The 26,241-nt window shown below is 58.9% G+C and overlaps 1 protein-coding gene across 1 annotated transcript; it reads right to left on the bottom strand.

Moving 5' to 3' along the window:
- Nucleotides 1–156: 156 nt before the first annotated feature.
- Nucleotides 157–24,851, bottom strand: COL1A1 (collagen type I alpha 1 chain). The gene is made up of 51 exons (XM_067541081.1): nucleotides 24,674–24,851; nucleotides 22,193–22,387; nucleotides 21,534–21,568; nucleotides 21,388–21,423; nucleotides 21,041–21,133; nucleotides 20,868–20,939; nucleotides 20,231–20,275; nucleotides 19,867–19,920; nucleotides 19,523–19,576; nucleotides 19,137–19,190; nucleotides 18,651–18,704; nucleotides 18,169–18,222; nucleotides 18,028–18,072; nucleotides 17,652–17,705; nucleotides 17,428–17,472; nucleotides 17,036–17,089; nucleotides 16,419–16,517; nucleotides 16,286–16,330; nucleotides 16,092–16,190; nucleotides 15,513–15,566; nucleotides 15,301–15,408; nucleotides 14,760–14,813; nucleotides 14,101–14,199; nucleotides 13,699–13,752; nucleotides 13,498–13,596; nucleotides 12,966–13,019; nucleotides 12,372–12,425; nucleotides 12,214–12,267; nucleotides 12,040–12,093; nucleotides 11,013–11,057; nucleotides 10,797–10,895; nucleotides 10,193–10,300; nucleotides 8,900–9,007; nucleotides 8,421–8,474; nucleotides 8,257–8,310; nucleotides 7,749–7,856; nucleotides 7,607–7,660; nucleotides 6,673–6,726; nucleotides 6,046–6,207; nucleotides 5,650–5,757; nucleotides 4,911–5,018; nucleotides 4,308–4,361; nucleotides 4,069–4,176; nucleotides 3,760–3,813; nucleotides 3,532–3,639; nucleotides 3,018–3,071; nucleotides 1,930–2,037; nucleotides 1,548–1,830; nucleotides 1,111–1,301; nucleotides 728–970; nucleotides 157–390 (listed from the first exon to the last, which is right to left on the bottom strand). Exons 1-51 carry the CDS (start codon nucleotides 24,753–24,755, stop codon nucleotides 244–246), a joined length of 4,365 nt encoding a protein of 1,454 aa, XP_067397182.1. The 5' UTR covers nucleotides 24,756–24,851; the 3' UTR covers nucleotides 157–243.
- Between the last annotated feature and the right edge of the window lie 1,390 nt (nucleotides 24,852–26,241).

The raw sequence follows: 26,241 nt of genomic DNA, 5'->3' as shown, positions 1-26,241 counted from the left end.
TCTTCAGGGATTTAAAAAAAAAAAAAATAGAACAATGTCAAGCAAGTGGACCCACTTCCTTAATTTTTTTGAAAAGTCATTTATTTTTATTTTTTTGGTTTAATGCTTTTTTTTTTTTTTAATGGAAACAAAAATAGTTTTAGAGATGATGGATAGAAAAAAAACACGAATTCAAGTCCATGTGAAATTGTCTCCTTTTTGGCTGTTTTTTTAGTATCTTTCCGGGTGGGTTTGAGCTCCGGTTTACAAGAAGCAGACGGGTCCGATGTCAATTCCGAATTCCTGATCTGGCGCGCCAACGTCCATGGGGGCCACATCGATGACAGGCAGGCGGGAGGTTTTCGTTGTCTTGTATTCGATGACTGTCTTGCCCCAGGTGCCAGTGTGACTCTGGGGGGGAAAGGACCGGAAAAAGAACGTTAGGGTTGCTGATCTGTTCCTTGCAAAACTCACCACAAGGAACCTCGGCCCTAGGCTTGGAGACAGCATTGCACAGCGGGTGGTCTAGTGATTAGGGTAGAGGAGACTGGAAATCAGGACTCCTGGGTTCTCTTCCCAGCTCTCAGGGGGTGCAGGATAGAAGCCAATTGACAGCTCTAAACCCCACCCCCATCACCCTCTCCACCATCTAGGCATTAGAACTCATCTCAAGGGCCGGCAGAGGCTTGTGTGCATCCGTTCCCAGCACCACCTGTGCAGGCCGAGCCTCAGAGGGCGGGAGACTCACCGTGCAGCCGTCCTCGGTGACTCCGTAGGTGAAGCGGCTGTTGCCCTCTGCTCTGATCTCGATCTCGTTGGAGCCCTGGAGGAGCAGAGCCTTCTTCAGGTTGCCGGTCTCCTGGTCCATGTAGGCCACGCTGTTCTTGCAGTGGTAGGTGATGTTCTGGGAGGCCTCGGTGGACATCAGGCGCACGAAGGTCAGTTGGATGGCAACATCAGCTGGGTTGGATCCCTCGCCACCATATTCGAACTGCAAAGGAGACAGAGAGAGATAGAGAGACCCCCGGCAGGAAAGCAACATTAGTCATCAGGTCCTTTTCTCCCTTCTGAATCTTCAGATCCAGCCCCTTCGCTTCACACCCGTCCCGTCTCGCCAGTCCCGGAGCTCACCTGGAAGCCGTCGCTCATTGTCTCGCCGAACCAGACGTGCTTCTTCTCCCTGGGGTTCTTGCTGACGTACCAGTTCTTCTGGGCAGTGGTGGCCTGGGTTGGGTAGACGCACGTCTCACCAGTCTCCATGTTACAGTAGACCTTGATGGCATCCAGGTTGCAACCTTGGTTGGGGTCAATCCAGTACTCGCCTGGGGCGGAGGAGAAGAGAGGGACGAGTGAATGAGTGAGAAAGAAAGAAAGAAAGAAAGAAAGAAAGAAAGAAAGAAAAGAAAGAAAAGAAAGAAAGAAAGAAAGGGAATTCAGTAGCGATGGAGGAGGAGAGGGAAGAGGAGTTTGAGTCAATGAGGGCGGCTAAAGGCAGGACTGGATGAGGGGAGAAAGACCGAGGCTGCTCAGAGCTGGGCGTAGCTAGGCCAGGAGGCTGAGAAGCTCACCGCTCTTCCAGTCGTTGTGGCACATCTTCAGGTCCCGGCAGGTGCGGGCGGGGTTCTTCCGGGTGCCCTCGGGGCTGCGGATGTTCTCGATCTGCAGGCTCAGGCTCTTGAGGGTGGTGTCCACCTCCAGGTCGCGGTCGCGCATCACGTTGGCGTCGTCGGCTCTGTAGTAGCGGCTGTCGGTGTGGGCTTTCTCCTGAGGAGGCTGGGGCAGGAAGCTGAAGTCGAAGCCGCCGCTGGGTGCGCCTGGGGGACCTGGGGGGCCGGGAGGTCCGGGGGGACCCTGTTGGAGGAGGAGAGCGGAGCGAGTTGAAGGCAGGAGACCCTTTCACCCCATGAGCAGCGTATCCCGACCGCCAGAGCCCCAGAGGGGGATACGTACAGCGGGGCCGACGTCACCGGTGCGACCACGTGGACCGGGTGGGCCGATGGGTCCAGGGAGACCATTCAGACCATCTTTGCCAGGGGAGCCAGCAGAGCCAGGGGGACCCTGTGAGGGAGAGGCAAACGCAGAGTGAGATTAGTGGATTTTGGAGAGAGGACGGTGGGGTGGAGGGGCGTCCGGCTTGAAAGACAGAGGGAGAACGCGCCAACTCTCCCCTCCTTTCAGTCAAGGCTCAATCAGTCACCCATCCTCCCAGCCCGCTTATCTGCCCCCATCCACCCCGCTCGCTCGCCTAGCTTACCTCCCTCCGCTCTTATCCGTCTCACGAATTAACAGAGCAGCCGGGACCACAGTCCCCAGGACCAAGCTCCTCTCAGCTCCCCTGGGCACGCACTCAGCTCCGCTAACACCAGTGGGATCGCTCCGCACGTGCCCAGGTCCAACTGAGAACGGGACCAGGTCCTCACCTCCGTCTCCCCACACAGCGAGCCCTGGAAGAACTTGACCCTGGCATCTCCTTACGGGCTGTGTGGTACCTTCAGGAGGACTTTGATTTTAGGAACCGGGAATCCCCTGGAAACATTTTTGTTCCCTTCCCATCACTGCCTTTGTCCGGGAAAGGATTTGCTAAGGCTGACCCAAACTGCGCATGGCCTCTCTTATTAAGGCATCTCCCTTCTGAGGTGGAAGAGGAAAGGGTCAGTAGAAAGCAGCTAGCATCTATCCTGGGTTTCGTGTCTCCTGGAGAGCAATAGGCCCGTGTTCTACGTGCCCCGTGCTTCCAAGACACGGTGCTGGCTGCTACGCTGACGTTCTTTGAAGATGTTGTGTTTCCACTGGCGACCCTATGGTCTGTTTTCTGCCTCTTGGCTACGGCCGTGCAACCCCAGAGAGGGGAACCGGGCAGGATCTGGCCTTTAAATGATGACGCCAGCTGTCGTGTGTGACCCTGGCTTGAAAACTGTGCTGATTGGTTCATTCGCGAGCCCTCCGCCCCCCCAGCCTTCTCAAGGCTTCAGGTGTCTGCACTCTATAGGCTCAGGAAGGCAACTGTCGGCTTCGCTGAAGGCCTGGGTGGTACTTACCCTTGGACCAGCGGGACCGGATGCTCCAGAAGGACCTTGTTCACCAGAATGACCCTGCCCCAAACAGGAAAGCAAATGTCAGTTCTGCACCGTTTCTGCACCGTGAGTCCCTGAGAAGTTCCCATGGGGCTCAGATCAGCGAGGCTGCTCCAGCGTCTGGCGCTCATGAGAGAGGGCAGACAGCGGGGCTGTTTTGGAGGTTCCAGGGTGCAGCTGTTGGCCTGTGTCCTAAGTGGAGGGGGTTGTTGTATGTACGAGCTGAAGGACGCCTGCAATCACGGCAAGCCTGAGGGCAGCCTGACGCTGGAGCCGGCCCCAGGCCTGTCCTCAGCTCATGGGAAGCATCTTATTCGTCGATGGCCTTCATTGGGATTCTCCCATGATTCTCTGGGGCAGTGAGGAAGAGGGTCCCTACTCTTCTCTGCAGAGCCCCTGGCCTTCAGGGGAAGCGGCTCCGAGGGCTTGTCTCTTGGAGCCGGCTGTATTGGGTGAGCAAGGAGACGGCCATACTCACGGGAGGACCAGGTGGACCCTGGAGACCAGAGAATCCTCTGTGACCCTTCATGCCTCTGTCGCCGTGTTCACCAGTCTCACCTTTGTCACCGCGGGGACCTTGAGGGCCCTGGAAGAGGAAGCAGAGTCACCCCGCTGAGTGGCTGGGAAGAACACCGCCTGGCCGGCAAGACTATGGCCAAGCCCATTTCGTTTGCAATAAAAAGCGGGATCTGAACCCATAACTCACAGAAGGACCACGAGCACCAGCAGGACCAGCGGGGCCAGCGGGACCAGCAGGGCCCTGGGGAAGGAAAGAGAGACAAAGGTTAGCCCATCCATTGGGATCATGAAGGCAGCCCCGCGTTCTGTGATCCGCGTCACAGTGGGGAGCAGACTGGGAGTCAGGACTCCTGGGTTCTGTGCCCAACCCTGGGAATGAGCATTATCTGGTGGTTAGGGCAGGGGTGACTGGGCGCCTGGACTCCTGGGTTCCATTCCTAGCTCAGGGCCAGGAGCGGGATGTAGAGTTAAGGGAACGTAAAGAAGTGTCACTTACAGTCTCACCGCGATCTCCATTCTTGCCAGCGGGACCAACAGGGCCGGGAGCACCAGGGGCACCGGGAGCGCCGGGGGGACCGGCTGGGCCTGTCTCACCACGGTCACCCTATTTCCGGAGAGGAGGCGGCGAGAGGGAGCACAGAACCAAGTTAATGGTCGCCAAAAGGTCACCCCCCCCGCCCCCCCCGCCCCCCATCATAAAAGCCTCTTGCCATGACCCTTCTGGGTCCGACTCACCTTGGGACCAGCAGCACCATCGCGACCGGGAGCACCTTCAGATCCGGGAGAGCCCTGAGGACAAGCAGAGAGACCCAGCGTTAGGAATGAACAAGGTAAGGGGGGCCTCGGGTAAGAGACACCCCACGAGTGACCCATGAGCTGGGAGGCTGGATGCGCCAAGGCCTGGGGCAGCAGCAACAGACGGGAGACGTCTGGAGATCAAAAGAGAAAGGGTGGGGGGGGGGAAGGGGGCACACGGGGCCCATTTCTCTCTGGATCTGGCCCGTTCCCTGATCTGTCCCGGGGATACTGCCCCATCCGGGGACCTCGGTGGCTCTCCCCTCTCTCACCAGCCCCAGAACCCGCGGGAAGCAAGGAGCAAGGTCTGTCCCGCCCTTCAATGGAGTGTCCCATTCTGAGTGTCGGCCCAGGGGCACGGAAAGGGTCCCTCTCTCCTTGTCTTTCGCGCTGATCACGGGTGGGTTATGGCGCTTGGGTTACGGCCAACAGGTTGCCTCTCACGACTAACAGCAGGGGCAGCCGTGAGCCCAATCCACTCCAGATTTCAGAGCTTCACGGGCAGGGGACCATCCCGACTCGCCAAGCGTCGTGGCAGCTCACCTCACGTCCAGCTTCACCAGGGGGTCCGGCCAAGCCAGGAGGTCCTGCTGGGCCAGGAGGACCACGTTCGCCGGAGCTGCCGGAGGGGCCTTGTTTGCCAGGTTCACCCTGGGGAGGAGCAAGAGAGAGACCGGCCCGGGTTAGAGCAGAAGGGGCGGCACGGCGGAGACCGGAAAGCAGGCGTCTGACGGGAAAGGGGCTGAATCCCTGCCCGCCCCCACCGAACGACGACACACCCCGGGCCCACACTGGGCCCCACTCCCGAGTGCCTCAGAGGTTGGGTCTGGAGGTCTGGCTCCAGGCCCAGACAGAGCTGGGGGGCCAAGCGAGATGGGCAGATCCAGGGCGGGTGAACTTTTGAGCATCCTTCAGCCTAGGAGATTTGGCTCCAGCATCTTCTATAACAATGGTAAGAGCACCCGCCCCTCCCCACTACTCATCCTCCCTTTTCCCCTGGCAGGGGCAGCTCCCCCAGACCCGGGGGAGGATTCCAGGGCCGCGTTCCTTCCACGGAGAGTTCCCCGTTATGCGAGCCGTGGTGCAAGCCCGGCTCCCGTCTCTCCCACCCATTCCCTGCCCGGCGAATGCCACCCTCATGGCCGAAGGGCTGAGCCTCGTTGGCTGGGTCGTGAGCTCCAGTCCTGCCTGGATCGTTTTTGGGGTGGGGGGCAGTGGGTTGAAGCCAGGCGCCTCCTTTGAGGGCCGGCTGGAGGGCGGAAGGGTCGGACGTCGTACTCACAGATGGGCCAGGGAGACCAGGGTAACCTCTCTCGCCTCGCTGTCCGGGAAGGCCGACGACACCACGCTGTCCAGAAATCCCCTGAGGGCCTGGGGTACCAGCGGCGCCCTGGAGGGGGGAGAAGCCAGGTGAGCGAGGGGCAGACAGGGCCAGCAACAGATCCCAACACGCAGCTGCAACGGGGGCGGGGGGGGAACCTGCGGGGAGCCGATCAGCGGAGGGGCCCGGAGACGAAGCTTCTCCCGGGGCGGTACAGGGTTCAGCAGCCCCTGCTATGAGGTCTGGGGGTAGGTTGCAAAAGGGTGGGACCAACCCACCCCCTTGCTCTGGGGCACACGCCGCCGTGGGTCATGCTCCCCCTGCAGGGGGCTGAGGGAGGGTTGAACGGGTACTTACAGGGGCACCATCGGCGCCAGGGGAGCCCTTCTCGCCGGAAGGTCCGGGTGGGCCAGCGGGGCCGGGTTCGCCAGTGCGGCCAGCGGGGCCAGTCTCACCACGGGGTCCTTTGCCACCTTCCTTTCCGCTGGGGCCTTGTGGGCCGGGGAGACCGATGTTTCCCTGTGCGAGGGCGGAGAGGAGGGGTCAGGCAGGGCAGCCCGAGGCTTGGAGGGGGCAGCCCTTCTCCCCGGGGCGCTGCTTTGCGACACTCAGACCCCTCCCGCAGAGGGGAGAGGAGGACGGGCTCCATGCCACAGAGCCGCGGCTGGACCGCTCCCCGCCCCAGCGTCCCGCCGGAGTCCTCGCTGCAGCCTGACGCACCGGGGAAGTTCTGCCAGGCCTTGCCATTCCTCCTGCCCGCCCCACTGCTCTTCACGTGCCTCCAGGGGCCTGTCTCCTCTCCCTTTGGCTTCCAGGTTGCCCGCCCTTGATGGCATCCATCCCCCAGCCACCCCAGTTGCTGGAGCCTGGCCATACCCCCCATGGCAGATTCCTCACCAGCTTTCCCAGCCCCATCCTAGCCAGCAGGGCCACCGGCCCACCCGCCAACGCCACCAGCAAGGGATTAAAAAAGGAAATACTTACAGAGGGGCCGGGGGGACCGAGTCTTCCAGCAGCACCAGGGAAACCAGTAGCACCCTGCACGAGGAGGAGAGAGAAGGCGTAAGTCCCGCAGCTCTGTACTACAAGCACCACCCCAAGGCCTGCCGTGCGCGTGGGCTGAGAGAGGCCCGTGGCGAAGGGGGCAGCTGCAGTGGCTTAAATCCCCAGCCAGCGGCAGCCCCTGAACTGCTTAACAAGGTGGCTCAGACAGGTGTGTCCTCGCCCATGCACGGAGCGGCTTCCCTCCACGCAGAGGATCTGAAGAGGTCCCTGAATGCCCAGGACACTATATGATTTTTATTTGGGTAGGTGTAAGGCAGGGACATGCTCTACGAGCTGCAGTAAAACACCGGTGTTAAAATAATCGAATTCACCGAGGTGGGGCATTCGTTCTATTGCGCCTAGGTTCTGCTCTTAATCCTTTAGTCAGAGGGAAGCTAAATATTTCTGGGCCCAGGGAAAAAGCTACTCCAGCTCCCAGAAGGACTGGAGGGATTTGGGGTTTTTTTTTTTTTTTTGCATTTTGCTCCACACTCAGAATGCAACCCAAATTCGCCTTTTTCCCAGCGATCGGGGCAAAAAGCAGGCCCCAGCCGAAGGCGGCCTTGGAAAGGCGGATTCTCGCATGCACCAGATGAGCGGCGGGGAGAAGCAAGATTTGGTCAAATTTCTGTGGGCCAAGCCAAATCAGAAAGGCAGTGAAAATTGCCCCCCTGCAAAAGAGAGAGCGATTCCGTGGAAGAATCACCCGCCGTTTGTTAGCCCAGGCCGGTCAGTAGCTCACAATGAACTCAGGCCTTTCCCCCACTGTGTACAGAGGCGCCCGGCTCTTCTTGCTAAGAGCAGGGTGTTTTGCAATGCGGCCTCAATCCCTGGCAACCCGGAGGCTGTGTTCAAAAGCCCAGGAAATACTCACAGGGGGTCCAGCGCTACCACGAGCACCTTTGGGTCCGGGGGCACCAATGGCACCCTGCAAGAGAGGAAGGAGCATGACGTCAGAGGCGGGAATGGGATATTGGCCGAACGGGGAGCGATCAGGGCAGGGGAGAGGCACTCACGGCGGGGCCAGGAGCACCAGTGGGTCCAGAAGGGCCTGGAGGACCAGCATCGCCTTTAGCACCAGCATCACCAGATTCACCTTTAGCACCAGGCTGGCCGTCAGCACCCTGTGGAGGAGAGCAGAGCAGGCGGTGAGGGGCAGCGTCCGTGCACGGAGAGGGGAGAAAATGGCCCTTCACAGAGCAAACCCGGGGTGAGACGAGGGGCAGCGCTGGGCTGCCTTGATGGGAAAAGCCCAGGAGGGAGCCCCAGGAGAACAGGACAGAGGACGGGTCCCCTTCACCATCGCAGGCCTGATGGCAGGACCCGACCCAGTGCCTCTACAAGCCAGCATCATCATGTCTAGCTCAGATGGGAGTTGGGGCTTGGTGGGTGGTACAGCTTCCACCCTGCAGCCCTGGGCTGCATGGGATTGCCCCCCCCCCGGAATACCATCCTCTCAAGGGAGATCTGGGGGAGGGGAGGGGTCACAGCTCCGGACAGCCACCTCTGAGCCATCATACTTACAGGGGGGCCAGCGAATCCGGCAGGACCAGCGGGGCCGGGTTCACCACGATCTCCCTGGAAGAGAAGGAAGCAAGAGAGGCCGGGTCAGGGAGGAGAGGAAGGGGTGGATCCCGGCCTCCAGGCGGGGATGTGCCGACCGCCAGTCAGAGCGAAACGATACTTACTGGAGCACCACGAGCACCGGTAGGACCAGCAGGGCCAGAGGGACCAGCTTCACCCTACGCAAGGAGAGAAGAGAGAGGAGGTCAAGGCGCGGGGCTGGCGGACGAGGGCTCTTCGGAGGCGGCTCTGGGGTGAGGCTGGCGAGCGCGGGGCTCCCGCGCCAGAGCGATAAGTCGCCTCCTCTCTGGAAAGGGGGGGAGTTGGGATGCGGGACCCGCCGGGGCACAGCCCTGTCTGGGCAGGCCGGGCCCTTCGGATCATTCCCGGGGGAAGCTGATGAATCCTGGGGAGGACCCAGCCACATTTCCGGAGCGAGTGATCAGCTGGGGCCTTCTTCTCTGCCCCCCCCAGGAAACAGAAGCCGGGTCGAGGGCTGCCAGGCACGAATGGGACCAGCCTTTGCAGGGATGCTGGGGGCCCGCAGCACCGGATCAGCTGCCCGGGAGGCTAGCAGAGGGAAAGGGGACGGGGCAGTCCTTACCTTGTCACCAGTGGCACCAGCTGGGCCTGGGGGACCAATGGGGCCGGTCAGACCTCTCAGGCCGTCTTTGCCAGGAGCTCCATCAGTGCCCTTGGGGCCTTGGTCACCCTGGGGAGAGAGGGCAAAGCCACGTTACCGGCTGCGCTGAACGGGGTGGAGGGGCTCGTGCCAGCTCTGGGGGACGTGTGTGTGCAGGCACGCACAGCCAATGCACCTCTGGGCGGGGGTCTCTGGGTGCGTCCCCCGCTGCTCTTCATGTTCCGGTGGCTCAGCCCCTGGGAGACCCACCTGCGCTTCTGCTTCCCCACCCGCACCCTCCATTCATCTGCCCTGCACGGGGACCCGTTCCCTGGAGAAGCCTTGGCTTCGGCCTGGAGCGTTAGCCAGGCAGCTTGGGAAGAAGGCAGCGCAGCTCTCTAAGCCGTTCACGCTGGTGGAGAAGATCTCTTCCGAGTGTCCGGCTACCAGGGAACGACGAGGCCCCTCGGAGCAGAGACCCCGGCAGCGCGCTGGGCGAGAACCTGGGCATTGTGCTGTGCCCCCAACGAGACAAACCCACGTGGCAAGGCCTAGAAGTTCATTGGTTTGGGGGTTTTTTTTTGCATTGGTCTAAAGCGATGGTTGGATGAGTGTATCTAGGCCTTGGGACACCTGGCCGAGAGAGACGCTTCAAGAGTAGAGTGGAGAGGAAGAGGGGTGGGGAGAGAGAGATGGCGTGGGAGCAGAGGTAGAGGGCGGGTGATGGAGATGGCGTGGGAGCAGAGGTAGAGGGCGGGTGATGGAGATGGCGTGGGAGCAGAGGTAGAGGGTGGGTGATGGAGATGGCGTGGGAGCAGAGGTAGAGGGCGCGGGAGATGGAGATGGCGTGGGAGCAGAGGTAGAGGGTGCGGGAGATGGAGATGGCGTGGGAGCAGAGGTAGAGGGCGCGGGAGAGGGAGATGGCGTGGGAGCAGAGGTAGAGGGCGCGGGATGGAGATGGCGTGGGAGCAGAGGTAGAGGGCGGGTGATGGAGATGGCGTGGGAGCAGAGGTAGAGGGCGCGGGATGGAGATGGCGTGGGAGCAGAGAGGTGAAGAAGTGGGCAGGAGAGATGGAAGGGAAAGGGGCAGAGAGAGCTGGGGCAGAAGAGGGCACACCGGGAGGTGGAGAAGAGAGAAGACAGGGGAAGCGTGGAGAGGGGAAATGAGGCGTAACGGGAGGAGCAGGGCAATCTCAGGCAGTGTCTGCAGGCAGCAGCTGAGCGTGAAGACCGAGGGTCACTTTGCTGGTGGGGCTGCGGGGAGCTCAGACTTACTCTGTCACCCCTGGCGCCAGGCAGACCAGCAGCACCACGTTCGCCGGGCATACCCTGCAGACCGGGAGGACCTTGGTTTCCAGGACTTCCAGGAGCGCCAGCATCACCCTAAAGCCACACAAGGCAGGGCGGGGAGGAAAAAGGAGAGCAGGGGTTAGAGACGGAGCTATGAAGGCCGCCCGCCTTCCAGGGAGCAGCGAAACTTCACCCATTCTCCGGTGCCAGGCTGCCACTGGAGCCGAGCCAGATGAGGCCAGAAGCGCTGCCCAGCAGCAGAGAGACCTGCCGGACGGGGCCTTCTTTGCTTTGGGCAGAGAGAGGAGAACCCTGTAGCATCGCGCCATGAGCAGCTGTGGGGCTGGGGCTAACTCGGTGGGGGAAGATGGACCCTTCCTGCATTGCACCTGGCTCGAGGTAGCCGCTGAATGACTAGACACCGAGCCCCGGCCCGCTCCGGAGCAAGAGGAGCATATCCCATGGCGTGTCCCGTGTCAGAGCCCGCGTCCCCTGGACGTGCCAGAGGCACTGGTTTTCTCTTGGCTTCCCACCCCGTCCCGGTTCTAGCTGAACCGCGTGGCGGAGGAGGAGGGAGATGGGTACGTACCTTAGCACCATCGTTACCAGGAGCACCGTTAGAACCACGTGGACCCTGTGGGCCGGGTGCGCCTTGGACGCCACGCTCGCCAGGGAAACCTCTCTCACCCTAAAGGAGGGAGGAGAGCGAATTGAAACTGATTACCGTGCCGTCCAGAAGGCAGCAGCTGAGAGAGACAGACGGGCAAGAGCTGGCTTATAGCAGAGAAAGTGGATCTGGACTTACTCTTGAACCAGCGGGACCGGGGGCACCGAGGTCTCCGGGGGCACCCTGTCACGGGAGAGAAAGAGAATGCAGAATTAGGATCACGGGCGTGGCAGGGGGGTTGCCACCGGCTGGGGAAGCCCAGACGTTGCCCCTGAACTGAGTGGGGTACAGCAAGGAGTGGCCTGGAAGAGGGACATCTGCTCTCCAGCCCCTCCACAACTGAGCACCAAGCTCCATCCCCCCGGGGGCCCTGCCTCTGCCTCTGTCTTTCCACCGCTGGAGTTTTGCGTGGATCGTGCCCGTTAGAGACGGGAGCGTGCTAGGGTCCCGGAGCACCGAGCAAAGCCAGGGGACGGTCCCACCCAACAGAGGGTGCATCCCTTGTTAAACTGGAGCCAGGTTTGCTCTGAGCTGGAAGGCTGGCCTTGGTCCCGGGGCTGAATATCTGGCTTGGACACAGAGATAGCCCAAGTGGCTAAATTGAGGTCTGGATCCAGAGTTCAGTGCCCCCCTGGTCGATAGGCCAGATCATTCAGAGCCAAGGCCCAGGCCTGGCTCCACTTTTGGAGAACAAGTGGAGTGGAACAAAATTGGAGGCCTGGAGTGAAGCAGTTTCTTGGTTACTTTGGCCCCTCGGATGAGCTGTGGGGCCAGGGGGAGAGAAGATCTGACAGCACCCGAGGCCCCGTCCGGAGGCAGCTCTCCTCACTCGTTGACTAAAGGGAGAACCTGAGGAGTTCCATCATTCTGGACGTACATCCGGCCTTGGGGGCCTGTCTCCAGCTGGGGGAGGGGATGGGGCAGGGGCTCTAAGGAAGTGAAAAGAGCCAGGAGCGGCACCGAGCGAACCTCGTGGAATCAATTGGCACCGATTCCAGGACACGTGAGGAGCCCAGCCCTTCCCTCGGCCAGGAGCGCGGAGAGGAGGCGTGGGCAAAGCGAGGGCATTATGGCCAGAGGGCAGGGCTTGTCATGGAAGCACCCCCTTGGCTTCCCATGCTAAGCTGAGCTGTTCTCCTTTCGGTAAACTCCACCTGGTGCTTACCTGCTCACCAGGCTTGCCAGATTCACCAGCTGGACCAGCGGGACCGGGCAGACCCTAGGAGGGGAAGAAAAACACCCAAGAGTTGAGATTTCCTGGGGAAGGAGGGGGTGAAAAAAAAAATTAAACCAAATATGATTGATCGGGGAGGGATTGTCCCTTTGGAACCCTCTTCACCTGGAATCCGGGAGCACCTGAAGGCCCTTGTTCACCTCTCTCTCCAGCGGGGCCCTGCAAGAGGAGGGGAGAAAGTCAGGAGAGATCCAGTGGGGTGCAGCGCCCGCTCCCCGACATCACAGAACGCAGGCCAGGGGCCAGAAAGGGCTCATACTCACAGCTGCGCCAGGAGCTCCCTGGGCACCTGCTTCACCATCTTTACCAGGAGCACCCTGGGGGGAGAGGAGGAAGAGGTTAAAAAGAGCTCAGGGCAGATGCTGGATGAGTCTCAGAGGGGAGCAGGGAAGCCGCAGAGGCAGCAAATCACAGGGGGGCCTCAAAAGCTGGCCTCAGGGATTATATAGTTAACCTGTGGAACTCGCTGCCACAGGGTGTTAGTAACGAGGATAGAAGTGCATACGGGAAATAAACCCTCACCCAGCAGTCCAGAGAACACGCAGGGAGGTGGCCTAGGATGAAGCATCCACCATGGCCATGTCATCCCAGTGCAGAAACTTTTATATATTCCACTGAATCCTGCGGTGCTAGGCACGGAGCCTGGCTATTGGCTAGCTGGACCCTGCTCTGCTCTGCTGTGGGAAGCCCTATACTATTTAGGCCAGTTTTAATATTGTGGTCAATTTTCTCTCTCTCTCTCTCGTTCTCATCTGGGAGGAAAGAGGCCTCTGGACTTGCAAACTCCACAGTGGACCAGCCCTGGCTGTGACAGAGGCGGGTTCTTGGAGAACACCAGGACCCAGGAAAATACTTACAACAGCGCCAGCGGGTCCGGGAACGCCTCTTTCACCGGGTTTGCCGGGCTCACCCTGAGAAAGGGAACAAAATGGTTTCAGCGGTGGCCAGGAACAAGCAGCTAGGGGGTATCGGGGACAGGATGGCCCTTGGATGCAGCCGGGTTCATGACCGTGAGAGGGCCTGAAAGCCACCAGGACAGGAAGCCAGCAGGGCTGGCCCTGTGATATTTCTACTGAAGCTCTGGGTTTCCTCCCAGGACCTCCCCAGCTCTTCCTTTCCTCACCATCTCCCATCCCCATGGTGAGATGGCTTCTGGGCAGCCTGTCTCCTCCTGCAGCCCACGCCATAGGGAGGGGTTCCCAGAGCGCCCCCCCATGCCCGCCTTTACAAAATGGTACCCGAGGTGGCCACTTCTCCGCTGTGCTTTGTATGCAACCACCCCCGAGGGGCAGCCAGGGCTATAGGAAGCCCTGAAGGCGGCCACTGTGTCACGTGCTGGGCGACTCACCCGCAGGTGACGGCCTAGGACAGGGGCAGGTTTGTACTCACAGCAGCACCTTTAGGTCCAGGGAAACCCATCACACCAGCCTGACCTCTGGCACCAGGTGGGCCTGCGGGTCCGGGGCGACCGTCTTGACCAGCGGGACCCTAGGGTGGACGAAGCAAAGACACGGTTCAGAGGAGGCCGTGCTGAGCACGGGGAAGGGGGTGACCAGACAGCAGGAAAGTCATCGGCAAGCCACGACTTACAGTGGGGCCTGTCTTGCCATCGGGACCTGGGCTCCCTGGGCTTCCAGTCAGACCCTGCGAAGGAAGAAGAGTTGGGTTAAGCCATAGGGCGGGCAGCCTCCTTGGCTGTGCGCGGGGGGCTGGGGGACGTGGAGGGGTCCGCGACAGGGCAGGACGTGGTGGGCGAGTGAGGGCAGGCAGGCTGGCTGGTTGCTTCCAGGAGGGATGGGGGTGGATGTGGGGTGGCCTGGCATGCCCTCACTCCATAAAGGAGGAAGACGGCAGCTGGCACCGGGAGAGGCGGGTGGGGGTGGGCAGAGAGCCCCCCCAGGAGCTGGCGCGGGGCAGAAAGGACGGCACGGTTAGCTGGGGCCCCTCCGACCCGCTCAAAGCCTCTGCCCTGCTCCTCCTCCACGCTCTCACCTTGGCACCGGGCAGACCAGGCTCGCCAGGACGTCCAGATTCACCAGTGGATCCTTTGGGGCCGGCGGGGCCAGGGGAGCCACGTTCACCAGAGGGACCCTAGCGGTGGGGAGGGAAGCAGGAGAGAGAGAGAGGTTACACACGGCGGTAGGGACCCGTCTCGCTTCTTCTCGCTGGGCTGGCAAGCCGGGACCCTCCGTGTCACGGGAAAGAGGAGGGCAAATGGAAGCACCATCTTCCCAGGGCAATAAATGGAGCTGAGCGGGCGCAGAAGGAGGTTTGCCAGGCCATATGGGTGTTTATCTCATGACAAAGAAATCACTGGGCTATGCCATGGGGAGAATAACCCTCGGGAAAGGGCCATCCTAACACAGGTACCACATGGAGACAAGCCAGTCCCCACCCCCAAGGAAGGGGATGGGGCCAGGGAGCGGCTGGGTAACAGACCAGATCCCCCAGGGCAGAACACACCACTCCCAGGGCGTCGCACTTACTCCCCCTTCCGCATGCTTTCCCCCCGTGCAAAGGATGCCCAGGTGGGAGCCTCTCTCCCAGAGCCCTTTGCATATTCTGGTGCCGGAGGCAGGCAGGCAGACCTCTGAGCCTCTTCTGTTTCTCTCATGTTAGGAAGGAGCAAACATCAGGAGACTGGCGCCTACCTTAGGACCGGCGATGCCATCAGAGCCAGGGAAACCGCGGCTTCCGGGAGCACCCTGCGATGGGACACAAGAGAAACCAGTGAGTTCATTGCCTACGCAGCCAGCCAGTGAAACAGGGAGAGGGTCTGAACAGACAGGGAGCATCACAGAGCTTCCCAGCCGAATTCCCATCGCCTGCTGGGATGGCTGTGGGTAGGATTAGGCCCCAGCTGCAAATTTCAGGAGGGATGAGACTCCAGGGTCTTGGCTGGGTTTCGTACAGTGATGGGGCCGGATTGCCCATTCAGATCCCACTCTGACGTGGGTCTGACCTCCTCCCAGAAGCCTTGGCGCCTTCCAGGCTGGGGTTTCAGGCCAGTCCTGACATTCGGAGCCGGATTTGGTTCTGGGGCCAGGTCTGAATTTCCCATCCCAAGACTCAGGAGACGCTCGGGTCACAGAGCAGGCAGGTCGGGACCCCTTTGTGTCCGACAGAGACGGGGTTTTCCCCAGGGGGCAGCGCTCCAGGTCTGGCCGGGGGATCCCGCACTGGGCTACTCACACGTTCGCCAGCAGGGCCAGGCAGACCAGCAGGGCCAGGCTCGCCACGGGATCCTCTCTTGCCTTCTTCACCAGATGGACCGGGGGGACCTTGGACACCAGCGGGACCCTAAAGAGCGTAAGCAAGGCACAGGGGTGAGTGTTTGGCAGAGCGGCTAGGGAACCAGAGTGCAGGCAAAGGCGTGAACAGGCCCCAACGGGGCTGGGACTTACAGGCTCTCCCTTAGCACCAGCATCTCCTTTGTTGCCAGGAGCACCAGGTTCGCCCTGTAGAAGGAGACAGAGAGAAGCTAATTAATATCAGACATCTCCTGGCGTGCACCAGGGGTTAACGCCTCCTGCCAGCTATGCCGCAAACGGCCAGGATGCTGAGCGTCCTCCAGGAGGAAGGGCAGGTGCAAAATGCTCAGCCCCACGAAGGGACAGAGACCTTTGATGTTCTGGAAGGGAGGGGAAATGTGCCCAATATCAGAGGATCCCCGTCCCAGGGCGATGGGCAGAGGAGAGACGTCTCGTCTCCAGCAGAGACAGGGAGCTGATAAGGCAGAAAGGAGCAGGGAGGTGGTTGCAGATGGAGAGCTGCAGAGGTGAAGGCTCTTGCACTGCAAGTGACGCTGCTACAAGGATGGGCGGAGAAGGAGCCGGGGGGCGGGGAGGGGATGTGACGGGGCAGAGATCAACTCACAAAGCACCGTGAGCACTCTCCAGGCCCCGGGCATCCCTGCCCAGCCCTGGACAGTGAAGAAGACCAATCTAATTCAACGGAGAAGGGGAAGGGTGAAGGACACTTACGTTGTTACCCTTGGGACCAGGAGCGCCGCTGGGACCCTGGGGTCCAGAGGGCCCACGAGCACCGGGGAAGCCAGGAGCGCCAGCAATGCCAGGAGAGCCCTAGGGAGGCAGAAGAGATGGTGAAGCAGCTGGGAAAACCCATCTCCCAAGAGCTGACCCGCAACGAGGGATGGGGGGGGGGGGGGGCTACTTACAGTTGCACCCTTGGCACCAGGTTGACCATCGGAACCAGGGTTGCCCTAGGAGAGAGAAGAAGGGAGGGGAGTTATCACCAGAGACAAGGGGGCAAAGGGCGAGGGCTGGGATCGCTCGTGCAGCTCCACTCACAGCAGGGCCAGCGGCGCCAGCGGGGCCAGGGGCGCCAGGTTCACCACGGGCGCCCTGTGGGCCTTCACCACCACGACCGCCTTGGGGACCGGTTTCACCCTAGAGCACAAGAGAGGAGAGACAGGCCCGTGAGCACGGCTGGAAGACGCCCCCTCCCCGCCCGCCATCCCCACCACGCCGCGGAAGCTGCCTGGGCCCTGACTGGAGCTGCATGCTTTGCTGCGCGGAGGCCGGCTCTCTAAGCCGCTAGCGCTCGCTCGTTTGCTGCTCGCCTCCTTTCCCCTGGAGGCAGCTCCAAGGCCTTGGGAAGGACTGGGTGCCAGGATCATGCTGTTGTTAGCCCCAGGGCTTAGCAGGGGGGCGGGTCACCTCGGCTAGGACTTGCTCGGCATAAAGCAGCGATGGATCCCGCCAGGATCCCGCCCCACCGTTTGGTGGGCGTTATGGGGGCAGGGCTGGGGCTCAGCCCCATCTCTAGCTTCCAGACCACTCCGGAGAGCAAATCTGAACTATGAAACCTCGAGTTGGAGGCTGGGATCAGCTTTCCCCCAAGCCAGCTGCGGGGAAAGCTTTGCTGCAGTGATCTGGAGCAGGTGAGGAGGGGACCACGTCCTTACCTTGGTGCCGACAGCCCCAGGGAAGCCAGGGGGACCAGCTGGGCCGGTTGGACCCTAGAGGAGAAAGAGAGTGTGTCAGCGAGTGATAGCGACCAAACTCCGGGGCTGGTGGGCTTCTCTTCGAGCAGCCGGCTTGGCCTTGGCCAGGCTTTCGCGGGTGCGGCCAGAGATCTGAGCCAGGCTTTGACCTCGGCCGGAGGGAGGGAACCTTCCCAACCGGGGGGCGTTGGCTGGTTCCTGAGCCGGGCTGTGCTGGTGCCAGACGCTCCAGGAGGGGAGAGATGCGGAGGCTGGCCTGGCCAGGGCCCGTACAGCCTCACCACCCAGTGGCCGGGCCCCCCCCCCCGGCTGAACCGCCTCATCTCAGGGCCGCGCAGAGTGCAGATACTCACGGGAGGGCCAGCACCGCCTGGAGCGCCATCATTCCCACGAGCACCCTGTCGGACAGAGAGGAGAGAGGCCCGGGTTACAGACAGGCTGGCGTGAGACCGGGAAGCTGGGGGATGAGGAGCGTGCTGCGCACTGGAGCAATCCCAGCGGGCACAGCCCAGGGGAGGCACCGCTGGGGGGATGCTCCGTTGTGCCCGCAGCCCAGCAATATGGCACAGATACTCACAGCAGGGCCAGATTGGCCAGGGCGGCCTCTCTCGCCGGGAAGACCACGGGGTCCCTAGACAGGAGGAGAGACGGGAGTTAATCCAGAGAAGACACCGTCGCTGTGCTCCAGGCAACCCGTCTGCACCGTGGCATCTCCCCCAGCTCTGCCACCCACCCCCATGGGGCTTCATGCCGGTTAAACTGTCCCTGTTGCCCTCTAGTCCACTGGAAAGCCACGCTCGTCTTTCCCTGCTAGTCCCCTTCTTGCAGGCTCCAGCTGCTTTCATAGACTCAGCTCCTGCCCCCCCTGCCCCCCCCTGCGAATTGCCATGTGGCCTCGCTGAGTCTGACAGTTGCGGCCCAGGGGCAGAGGGAAGGCGCGTCGATCTACTCACGATTTGTCCGGGAGCGCCGTTCTCACCAGGGCTACCAGGCTCCCCCTAAAAGGAAGACAAAGCAGGGGTCAACGTCTGGTTCCCAAAGGGGACAAGGAAATTTGTAAGGCAACATCAAGCCTCATGGCCATGGGACCTTACCTTGGGGCCGGCTGGACCAGTATCACCCTTAGCACCATCAAGACCGCTGAAACCCTGGCGGGAAGGGGAAACAGAAACACACAAGTGGTTAGGGTCAGAAGGCACCGTCCTCCCAGTGGGAGGCGTGATTGAAAATCATCTGGCTTCATAATGTGCATGGCGGGGAAGGGGGAGGCCCCATCAGTTTGCCAGGTGAGCGGCCTGGGAAGGGGGGAATTCCTCCAAGAGGTGGTGAGGACAAGGGGTCGGGATGTCGCTCGTGCCATCCTACCCCTCCTGGTGGAAAGGAACCACCGGGATTGTCTTTGGAGGGGGGCAGCTGAGGGCACTGGGGGGCGGGGGGGCGAGCTCTGATGCTGCTTATCGTGCCCAAAGGCTGGTGCAGAGTGTGCCCGCTCAGACAGCCGCATCTCCAGCCCGCAGGACCGGGCTGCCGGGCCTTTTCTCTTCTCGAAGCGTAAAGAAGCAGGGAATCAACTTACTCTGTGACCCTTCATGCCTGGCAGGCCAGCAGTTCCGGGCAGACCACGGGCACCCTGGGGAGAAGCAAAGAAATGGTTTGGAGACACGTGGGGGGAGAAGCAGACGCCGGTTCCACCCCACCTCAAGCCAGTTACTGCGGAAGGGAACCCAGCGGCCCGGGCAATGGTGGACAACTCTTTGGTGGTCATGATCATGTCTTGCTGTGATCATGACTCCTAGCCATGGACAGGGATCAGAGTCAGTCAGGACCGGAGCCAAAGCCTGCTAGATCCAACTGTCTTCCCCAGCCAATGGCTCTCGTGTGACGATAATCCAGCACCACACACAGAAAGCCACGAGGTTTCTGCTCCACCTGGCCCACCTTGGCTCCGGGGGCCCAGCCGGTGCTTTTTCCAGCCATGCCATCATGACGATGCTGGTCAAAGGGGAAACCCACCTCGCCCGAACGCCATGGAGAGAACCAGACAGAAGGGACTGCTGCTCACCTGGGGGCCGGGAGCACCGCGCTCCCCGGGACGGCCAGGCTTCCCAGCTTCACCCTGGGAGAAGGAAGAAGAGATGGACAGTCAGCTGGAGTCAGGACAGCCGCCCACGCGACTCGTTTGCCGGGAGAACCAGTCAGAGGCTAATTGCACCGGGAAGGGGACCTCACTCTTCACAGAACCCTGTCTGGGGAGGGGTCCTGCTTGCTTTTCTCTCTGTGTTTCATGGAAGCCAAGGTCTCGCCTGGCTCCTTGCCTGCCAGGAAGGGCATGTACCCAGCAGACTTCACACAGACATCAATATCTGGCTAGCAAGCCAGGCTCTCCCCTGCATTCTGGGAGGGCGGGAATCTTCTCTAGAGGGACTTTTGATCTTGAAGGACACTTACATCATCTCCGTTCTTGCCAGGTGGACCAGCTGGACCACGGGGACCCATTGGACCCTGGAACAGGCAGAAGACAGTGCGTTAACATCCTGAGACTGGGCAAGATTCCCCCACTGCCACCCCTCCACGAGCCAGTCAGCCCGCACGCTTGTGGGCTGGGTGCTGGAAATCCCATTTCCCACCCCCTCTAGTTTCAGCAGAGACTAGGGCAGTCTTTGCGCCGGCTTCCCCAACGTGGCAGAAGAGGGAAGGGCAAGGAACAGCCCCGAGCTGGGGCCGGGAGGTTGAGGGAGCAGCCCATCCCGGTGGGAAACCCAAGAGCGAGAAGACGGTTGGCCGTGACTCACAGAAGCGCCAGGTTCGCCAGGTTCACCGGGAGGGCCTTGGAACCCTTGAGGACCCTGGAGGGTTAGGAGGATAAAACAGGTTAGAAAACGGGCAAAACGGCACCCGTCCTGCTCCCATTTCCCATCTCCCACCGGCGACGGCCCAGAGCCGCCATGACCCTTGCCCTCCCCAGGAAGGAGGCAAATCCACTACCCTGCCCCATCCCACCCAGCTCCTGCTCCCTCCTCGGAGAAGGTCTCTCGGAGCTGAGGAACCCGAAGGGCACCTGGCAGGGGCTAGATCCCAAAGGGGACAGTTACAAGGTGCTGGGCGAGGGCTAAAATGGGCCACGTTTGCTTGACAGGGAAGATGCGCGGTACTTACAGGAGAACCAGGGGGGCCGGGAAGACCGCGGGGGCCAGCTGGACCCTGGAAACGAAAGAAGAGGGGGGGAAAAAAGATCAGTCAGTCTCTCCTCAGTCTCGGTTTTCGGTGACCTCCTCTTTTCCAGCTGGCTTCTCTCTTCCCTCGCTGCCGACTGGCTCAGGGCTGACTCTTCCCGGCCTGGACCTCGCCACCTCTCGCTGGGGCTTTTGCCACCCCCCATCCTGCGCTCAGGGATGGAGGCCCTGAGGACCCCTGGAGCACCCGATCCACGGAGCTGCCTCCCAAAATGTTCTACTTCTAGGGGGGAAGCTTTCGGAAGAGAGCAGGCCCCAGGTCTCAAAGCATCCTAGGATTAAGGCAAACTCAGGAGTCCCTGGCCAATCCTGGTACAGCTGCTCTAGGCAAACATCAGCCCCTACCAGTCCTGCCCCTGCCCTCAGGAAGATATCTGCTGCCCCACCTGCTCTGCCGGCCTGTCTGAAGCAGCTGGCCTTGGGCGTTCTAATGCCAATCTAGGCCAAGCGATGTTACTCCCACCCCACTCCCATCCTTTCTCCTTAACGTCCTCCCGTTTCAGTTCTAGCCATCAGAGGGCCCCTGCCCAAGCCCCTCGGGGGAGCCGCTGGACTCTCACCATAGGGCCGGGTACGGACAGGCCGCCAACGGATTTCTCATCATAACCGTAAGACAGTTGAGGTGCGAAGTTCTGCAGGGGAAGGAAAAAAGGGGAAAGAAGATGTGAAAATCCTGCGCGGCGTTCATCAGGTGCCGGGGAAAAAGTGGGCGAATGATTGGAACCCAACTCACTCCGCCAAGGCCTGGGGGTCCTGGGGGGCCTGGGGGTCCAGGAAGACCAGGCTGTCCGGGAATGCCATCTCTGCCAGGTAGGCCTGGGAGGCCCTGCAAAAAAAAAGAGGCGAGAACTCAGCGGTTAGTTCTGCGGCAGCAGCACCCGGGCACGAGACAAGACAGGCTAACGGGACTTGGGCGCCATTGTCCACAGGTGGATTAAAATGATGACACATGGATGAAAATCTTGCTGGACCATGTTGAAATCCTAGCGCACGGCCACGGAAATCCTTCCCCACCCCCAAGGCCCCGGGTCCTGCCCCACTTTAGTGACCAACGGGCAAAGCATGGCGGGATAGACTTACTCTGTCTCCTCTGGGGCCGGTTTCTCCTTTGGGACCCTGGTGGGGAGAAGGAAGAGGGGAGTTTAGAGAATCATCATGGCGAGAAAAGACCCTTCAGAAAACAAGAAGGAACAGATTTGTGTAGAAAGACTAGGGAGTGTCGTTACCTCTACTCCAGTGGCTTCTGGGTAGACGGGAGAGACTGTGGGAAGAAGGAGGACAAGGGGTCATTCAAAAAAGGCAAGTCAAGAGCTTATCGAAGATCCATCCCCAGGCTGCACCTTGCCTCTGGAAGCCAACAGAGCTGCCCTGGTATAAATGACAGCAAAATCCCTGCCTCCCCTGGCCCCTTGCTGGACCTACTTAAATTGCATTGGTGGGGAAAAAGATGCTCAAAGGTTCTACCAGCAAAAGATCTGCTGCATGTCTCGCTCTCTGCCTGTCTCCCTGCCCCTGGTGCATGCTCAGGAGAGAGCATGATTGTGTCCCCCACAGCTCATGCTGGTCCATTGATTGGGTCCCTCCTCCAAGAAATAATCTGTCCCATTGGAAATGGTGCTTTCAAAAGAAATGCCCTGGGAAGCCCCAAGGAGAGGAGTAAACTTGCCATGTCTTATCTGGGGCTTTTTGGTAGCTTCTCCAGGGATGATGCTGAAGTTATTGAGTCTCCAGGCTAAACTTTGCTGATCTGGACTCTAGTCCCTCTCCCTGTCTCTACGCTTGTCAGAGGAGTTGATTGTATCTGATGCCCGTCACCCATGGTGAGCAGCACCTTTTTTCAGGTTAGCTAAACAGACAGAGCATGCACGCGGGCGTCAGTCCGTACCCTCGGCATCAGGGCAGATGGGACAGCATTCTCCGAAGGGGATCTCAGCATTGGGGCAGTCCGAGGTGTCTTCGCAGATCACCTCGTCGCACAGGATGTTGCCACTGTCGCACACGCAGATTTGGCAGGGTTCAGGTTTCCACACATCTTTGTCGCTGTAAGTTAGTCCGCCCTGTATACAGTTTCCAGATGGAACTAGAGAGACAACGAGAAACAGGAGGGCGTGTAATCAGGACCCAGCTCAGAAGATGAAGGCCAGGAGCCCCCCAATCGAGCGACAAAGATGGCATCTCCTAAGGCCAATCAGACTCGGGGGCAGTATCGCTTTTTTTTTTATCCAAGGGCGTTTTTTTTTTCCCTCTCCAGTTCCCCCAACACAGGCCTTTTTCCCCCCACCTTCTCCTGGAACCTTTATACACTCATCTGCTTTTCATCAGCCCAGCTCCATGACATAGGAAACCTGCCAACACCACAATAACTATTTCCAGTGTCTTTGGAATTTAAACAAAACCCGCGGCCAATTGTTACATCCAACTGTAACCTCAGCTTGCTGCAGCCTAGGCCAAGCCAAATAAAAACGCAGCCCCCTAAAGGGAAGAGGGCTGGGATAGGATGGAGGAAGGCAGGGATCCAGACGCAAGGGGTTCTGTGGAGGGACGAGGAGGGGGAGTGAAATGCATTCTGGCTGTTGCTTTGGGAAATGAGATCAGGTGAAAATGGTTTGGGTGGGAAGGCAAAAGAGCAAGCACGATTAAGAGCGGGTGGACTGCAAGGCCAGGCAGGTGGGGTTGTAATTAGATCCGTGTTTATTCAGGATATGGCACATCCAGGTGGGCTAGGCTAGGAGGTGCTGGTGGATCCGGGCAAACCCACTAAAGCAGGAGGGGGACTGAATAAAGAGAAGCACATGGGGGCAGGGAGGGAATAAAAGCAGTCTGGCTGTTTTTCTTAGCATGGAACCATTTTCACACACGTTTCAGATTTTTTTTTTAAAAAGTCTCTGCCTCATTCCCCTATGGCGGGCAGACCGACGGGACAAACCCTCCTCGCGTGTGAAATCCCAAAGGGCGGGAGCACCGTGGAGAGACCAGATGTTTCTACTCTGTCGCTCCCAACTTCTCATGTCTCGTTTAAATTTAAGAAAAGAAAAGAAAACAAAAAAAAAAACCCGCTGTTGCTGGCTGGATCCCTAGAAGCCAGTGGTTTTGCAACAGGATACTGCGCCGTTGACACCCGCCTGGAATGCAATGGGGGTGCAATCGGACCCGCCGCCTGCAGGGGGCAGGCCAAGCCCAGATGAATGACTGCGGCAGGCTCTAGGGATGTTACTCCTAGTAGGCAGGGTGGTGGGATGCTCAGCAAACCCATCCAGCTGTTGACCCCGGAAACGCAGCCCCTGTGCTCAGCATTACCCAGACCCAGGGCTCCCTCTGGTCCCCAGGGGGCGGGGATGATGCAGCCCACAGAGGGATTGCAGGCTCGAGGCCAGGGGGATGGCCGCCAGAGGTCGCCATTGGACACCACCCCCTTTTCTCCTGCCATGAAACTTCATGGCAGAAACATGAATCCAGTTTTTTAGCATCCAGCAGGTTTTGTCTGTGAAGTGATGTCTAGACTCCGGCGCTTAACGGGCTTCTAAAACATTTTCCTTATGAATCATCTGAGACTTTTCTAATTCTTTCCTGATGGCTTTTGCAGACCAGAAAACGCCAGACCTCCTCCCTTAGGCACACAATGGCTTTTCCATAACTGGTTCTCTCCCCCCCTCCCCAGCCGGCCTATCCTCCCTCCCATGACAGCCCCTCTCCCCACCCCACCTCCTCCCACCCCCACCCTCTCTCTGAACTTGGCAAGGAATCTCAGCGCTTTAATTGATCCAACTTGTTATCTGCCCGCAAGGAGCGTGTTTAAAAGAGACACAGAACAGATGGACATGCCCAGTCCCCTCCTGCAGCTGGTTAACTTTGCTTCTGGAAGGGATGTTTTCAGCACTGAACAACTTCAGTGGGGGGGAAAAAAATGAACTTCGACACGTACTTGCTTTGTCCACCCCCACTTTTTGAGCAACACAGTCAAATCTCTGCTGACCTCCACCCCCTCACAGTTCCAGATGCTCTGTAAAGGTTGAGAAATTCTTGCCAGCAACCCCCACCCCCTTTTAAGACACAGAAGCCTTAAAAAAAACACATTTCTTTCCCATCTCCCAAGCCTGATCTTATAAATACAGTTTCCTAACGAGAAATGCATGCAAAATTCCCCCCCCCCCAACCCCATCCAACTCATGTCACGCCCTCAGTTTTGCAATCACACTCAAGAACTTCAGCAGACTTTTTCTTTGCCAACCAGTCCAACTTTGCATCCCTCTTGCTCTAAAGTGCATTTCACATTTTCCCCCCGAGTAGAAGCAGCCTGTGCAGAAGCAAAGACATTGCAACAGAAAATGCATCTAGGTTTCTGGTTAGCGAGAAAGTTTTTACTTACTGTCTTCTTCTCCTTGACCTTTGGTGAGTAGTACAGTCGCTGCTATCAACAGCAGTAACCGAGAATCCACAAAGCTGAACATGTCTAAATATCAGACATGTAGACTCTTTGGGCCCCTTTGTTCTGTTTTAGAGTCCAGTCATACAGGGATGATCTGACTATGTCGTTCCAATCCAGACCCCAGCAGAAACCTCCTACTGACTCTCCCAGAGCCTAGGTTCCCTTTTTATATGATCCAGCATCCCAGAGGTGGGTCCCAACCTAGCTTGCCTCTCAGCGCAGAGGGGAGCTTGGACCAGCCCCTCAGCCAATCAGAGGCACTCAGCGAACATAGTCCAAGGCAGACACACACACACACACACACACACAAAGTTGGGAGGCAACAGCCAACCCCCTTCCAGTCCAATCACAAGGGTATGGACCCATCTATGTTGCCTTCCAAAAATCCCTGGATCCTCTACATGGGCAGGGCAGGTTGCATGGACCGTGGGGATGTGCTGGGCTCTAATGACATTGAAGGAGAAGAACCGGAGGAAACGAAGGGAAAAGTCCTTGGGGCAGTTGCTCCCTTTGCTTTTGACACGTTAAAAGGTTGGGCGAGTCGTTCATTAGGAGTGAATCTTACCAGGGTGGAAACCAATTGCGTGGCGCCACCAGATGGTATGTGGGTGGCTTCAAGATGTCCCAGGGATGCCCCAATAAAGGGCTTTGGGAGCAGAGGGGATTTTCACTTTTTCTTTTGCATTTCTCACCCTGTACACAATGATTTTCCGGGTGGGAGTTGCAAACAATGTCCAGATAAGGTGGGGGAAAGATTTGAAACCCGTTGCCTCTTGCTGTGGCTTTCTCTAGTTGCCTTGTTTTGTTTTTTGAAATAACAATAATCCTTTGTTAATGTCAAGGAAAGGCTCAAAATTGTATTAAAGTGTTGTCCGAGGGGACCGTTCTGTTTGTTAAATTGTGCTGGAAATGCCAGAAAAGGACGGGGCTCGAAAGGCTCTAGAAAGAGGAGGAAGAAAGAGAGAGAGAGAGAGGAGAGAGACAGAACTACTTGGAAAAGTCTGTAATTTCACAGAATTAAGCACTGCCAAATAATGCCTTTAACATCCAGAACAAAAATCCACCTGGGACGTTAAACACCATAAATATAATTTTCCATTACCCCAAACTATGTGTGTGTATATCTATAGATCGAAACAGGTCTATAGATATATACACATGCCTATACTTATTGCAACATACACATTGTGTGCTTGCATTGCACAGAACTGTAATGCAACACACAACTGCTTCTGGGCTTTTTCAAAAAAAGCAGAACTAGTGCAAATCATGAAATAAATTACAAATCCTGGTTGTTTGTCTACGATGGAGATTTCAACGGGCTGGGAAAGTAACTGATATGTAACTTTACATTTTCAGCCCCTCAGCAAAGCAAATGACAAAGTCACTAAACTGACACACCTTAGGAACCTGCACTTTGAAGAGAAAACATGGTGCCATCCCCAGTTGAATGCAACGGTACCGAATAATAAAGTGTTCACACTTTAGTTTCATCTACTGAAATAGTG

This window comes from Emydura macquarii, unplaced genomic scaffold (genome assembly GCF_026122565.2).
Source record: "Emydura macquarii macquarii isolate MOO-44397 ecotype Brisbane River unplaced genomic scaffold, CSIRO-AGI_Emac_v2 contig_629, whole genome shotgun sequence".
Lineage (NCBI taxonomy): Eukaryota > Metazoa > Chordata > Testudines > Chelidae > Emydura > Emydura macquarii.
Note: the sequence above shows the minus strand (reverse complement) of the source record. Positions and strands in the feature narration are given on the sequence as shown.

Bases quoted from the DNA above. Each gene is read 5' to 3' on its own strand.
- COL1A1 (XM_067541081.1), bottom strand. From the start codon at position 24,755: ATGTTCAGCTTTGTGGATTCTCGGTTACTGCTGTTGATAGCAGCGACT. The intron at 20,276-20,867 runs GTGAGAGTCCAG...TTTCGTTTCCAG, and splicing joins TGTCCGTACCCGGCCCTATG to GGTCCAGCTGGCCCCCGCGG. The intron at 14,814-15,300 runs GTGAGTAGCCCA...GTCCCATCGCAG, and splicing joins CTGGCCCTGCTGGCGAACGT to GGTGCTCCCGGAAGCCGCGG.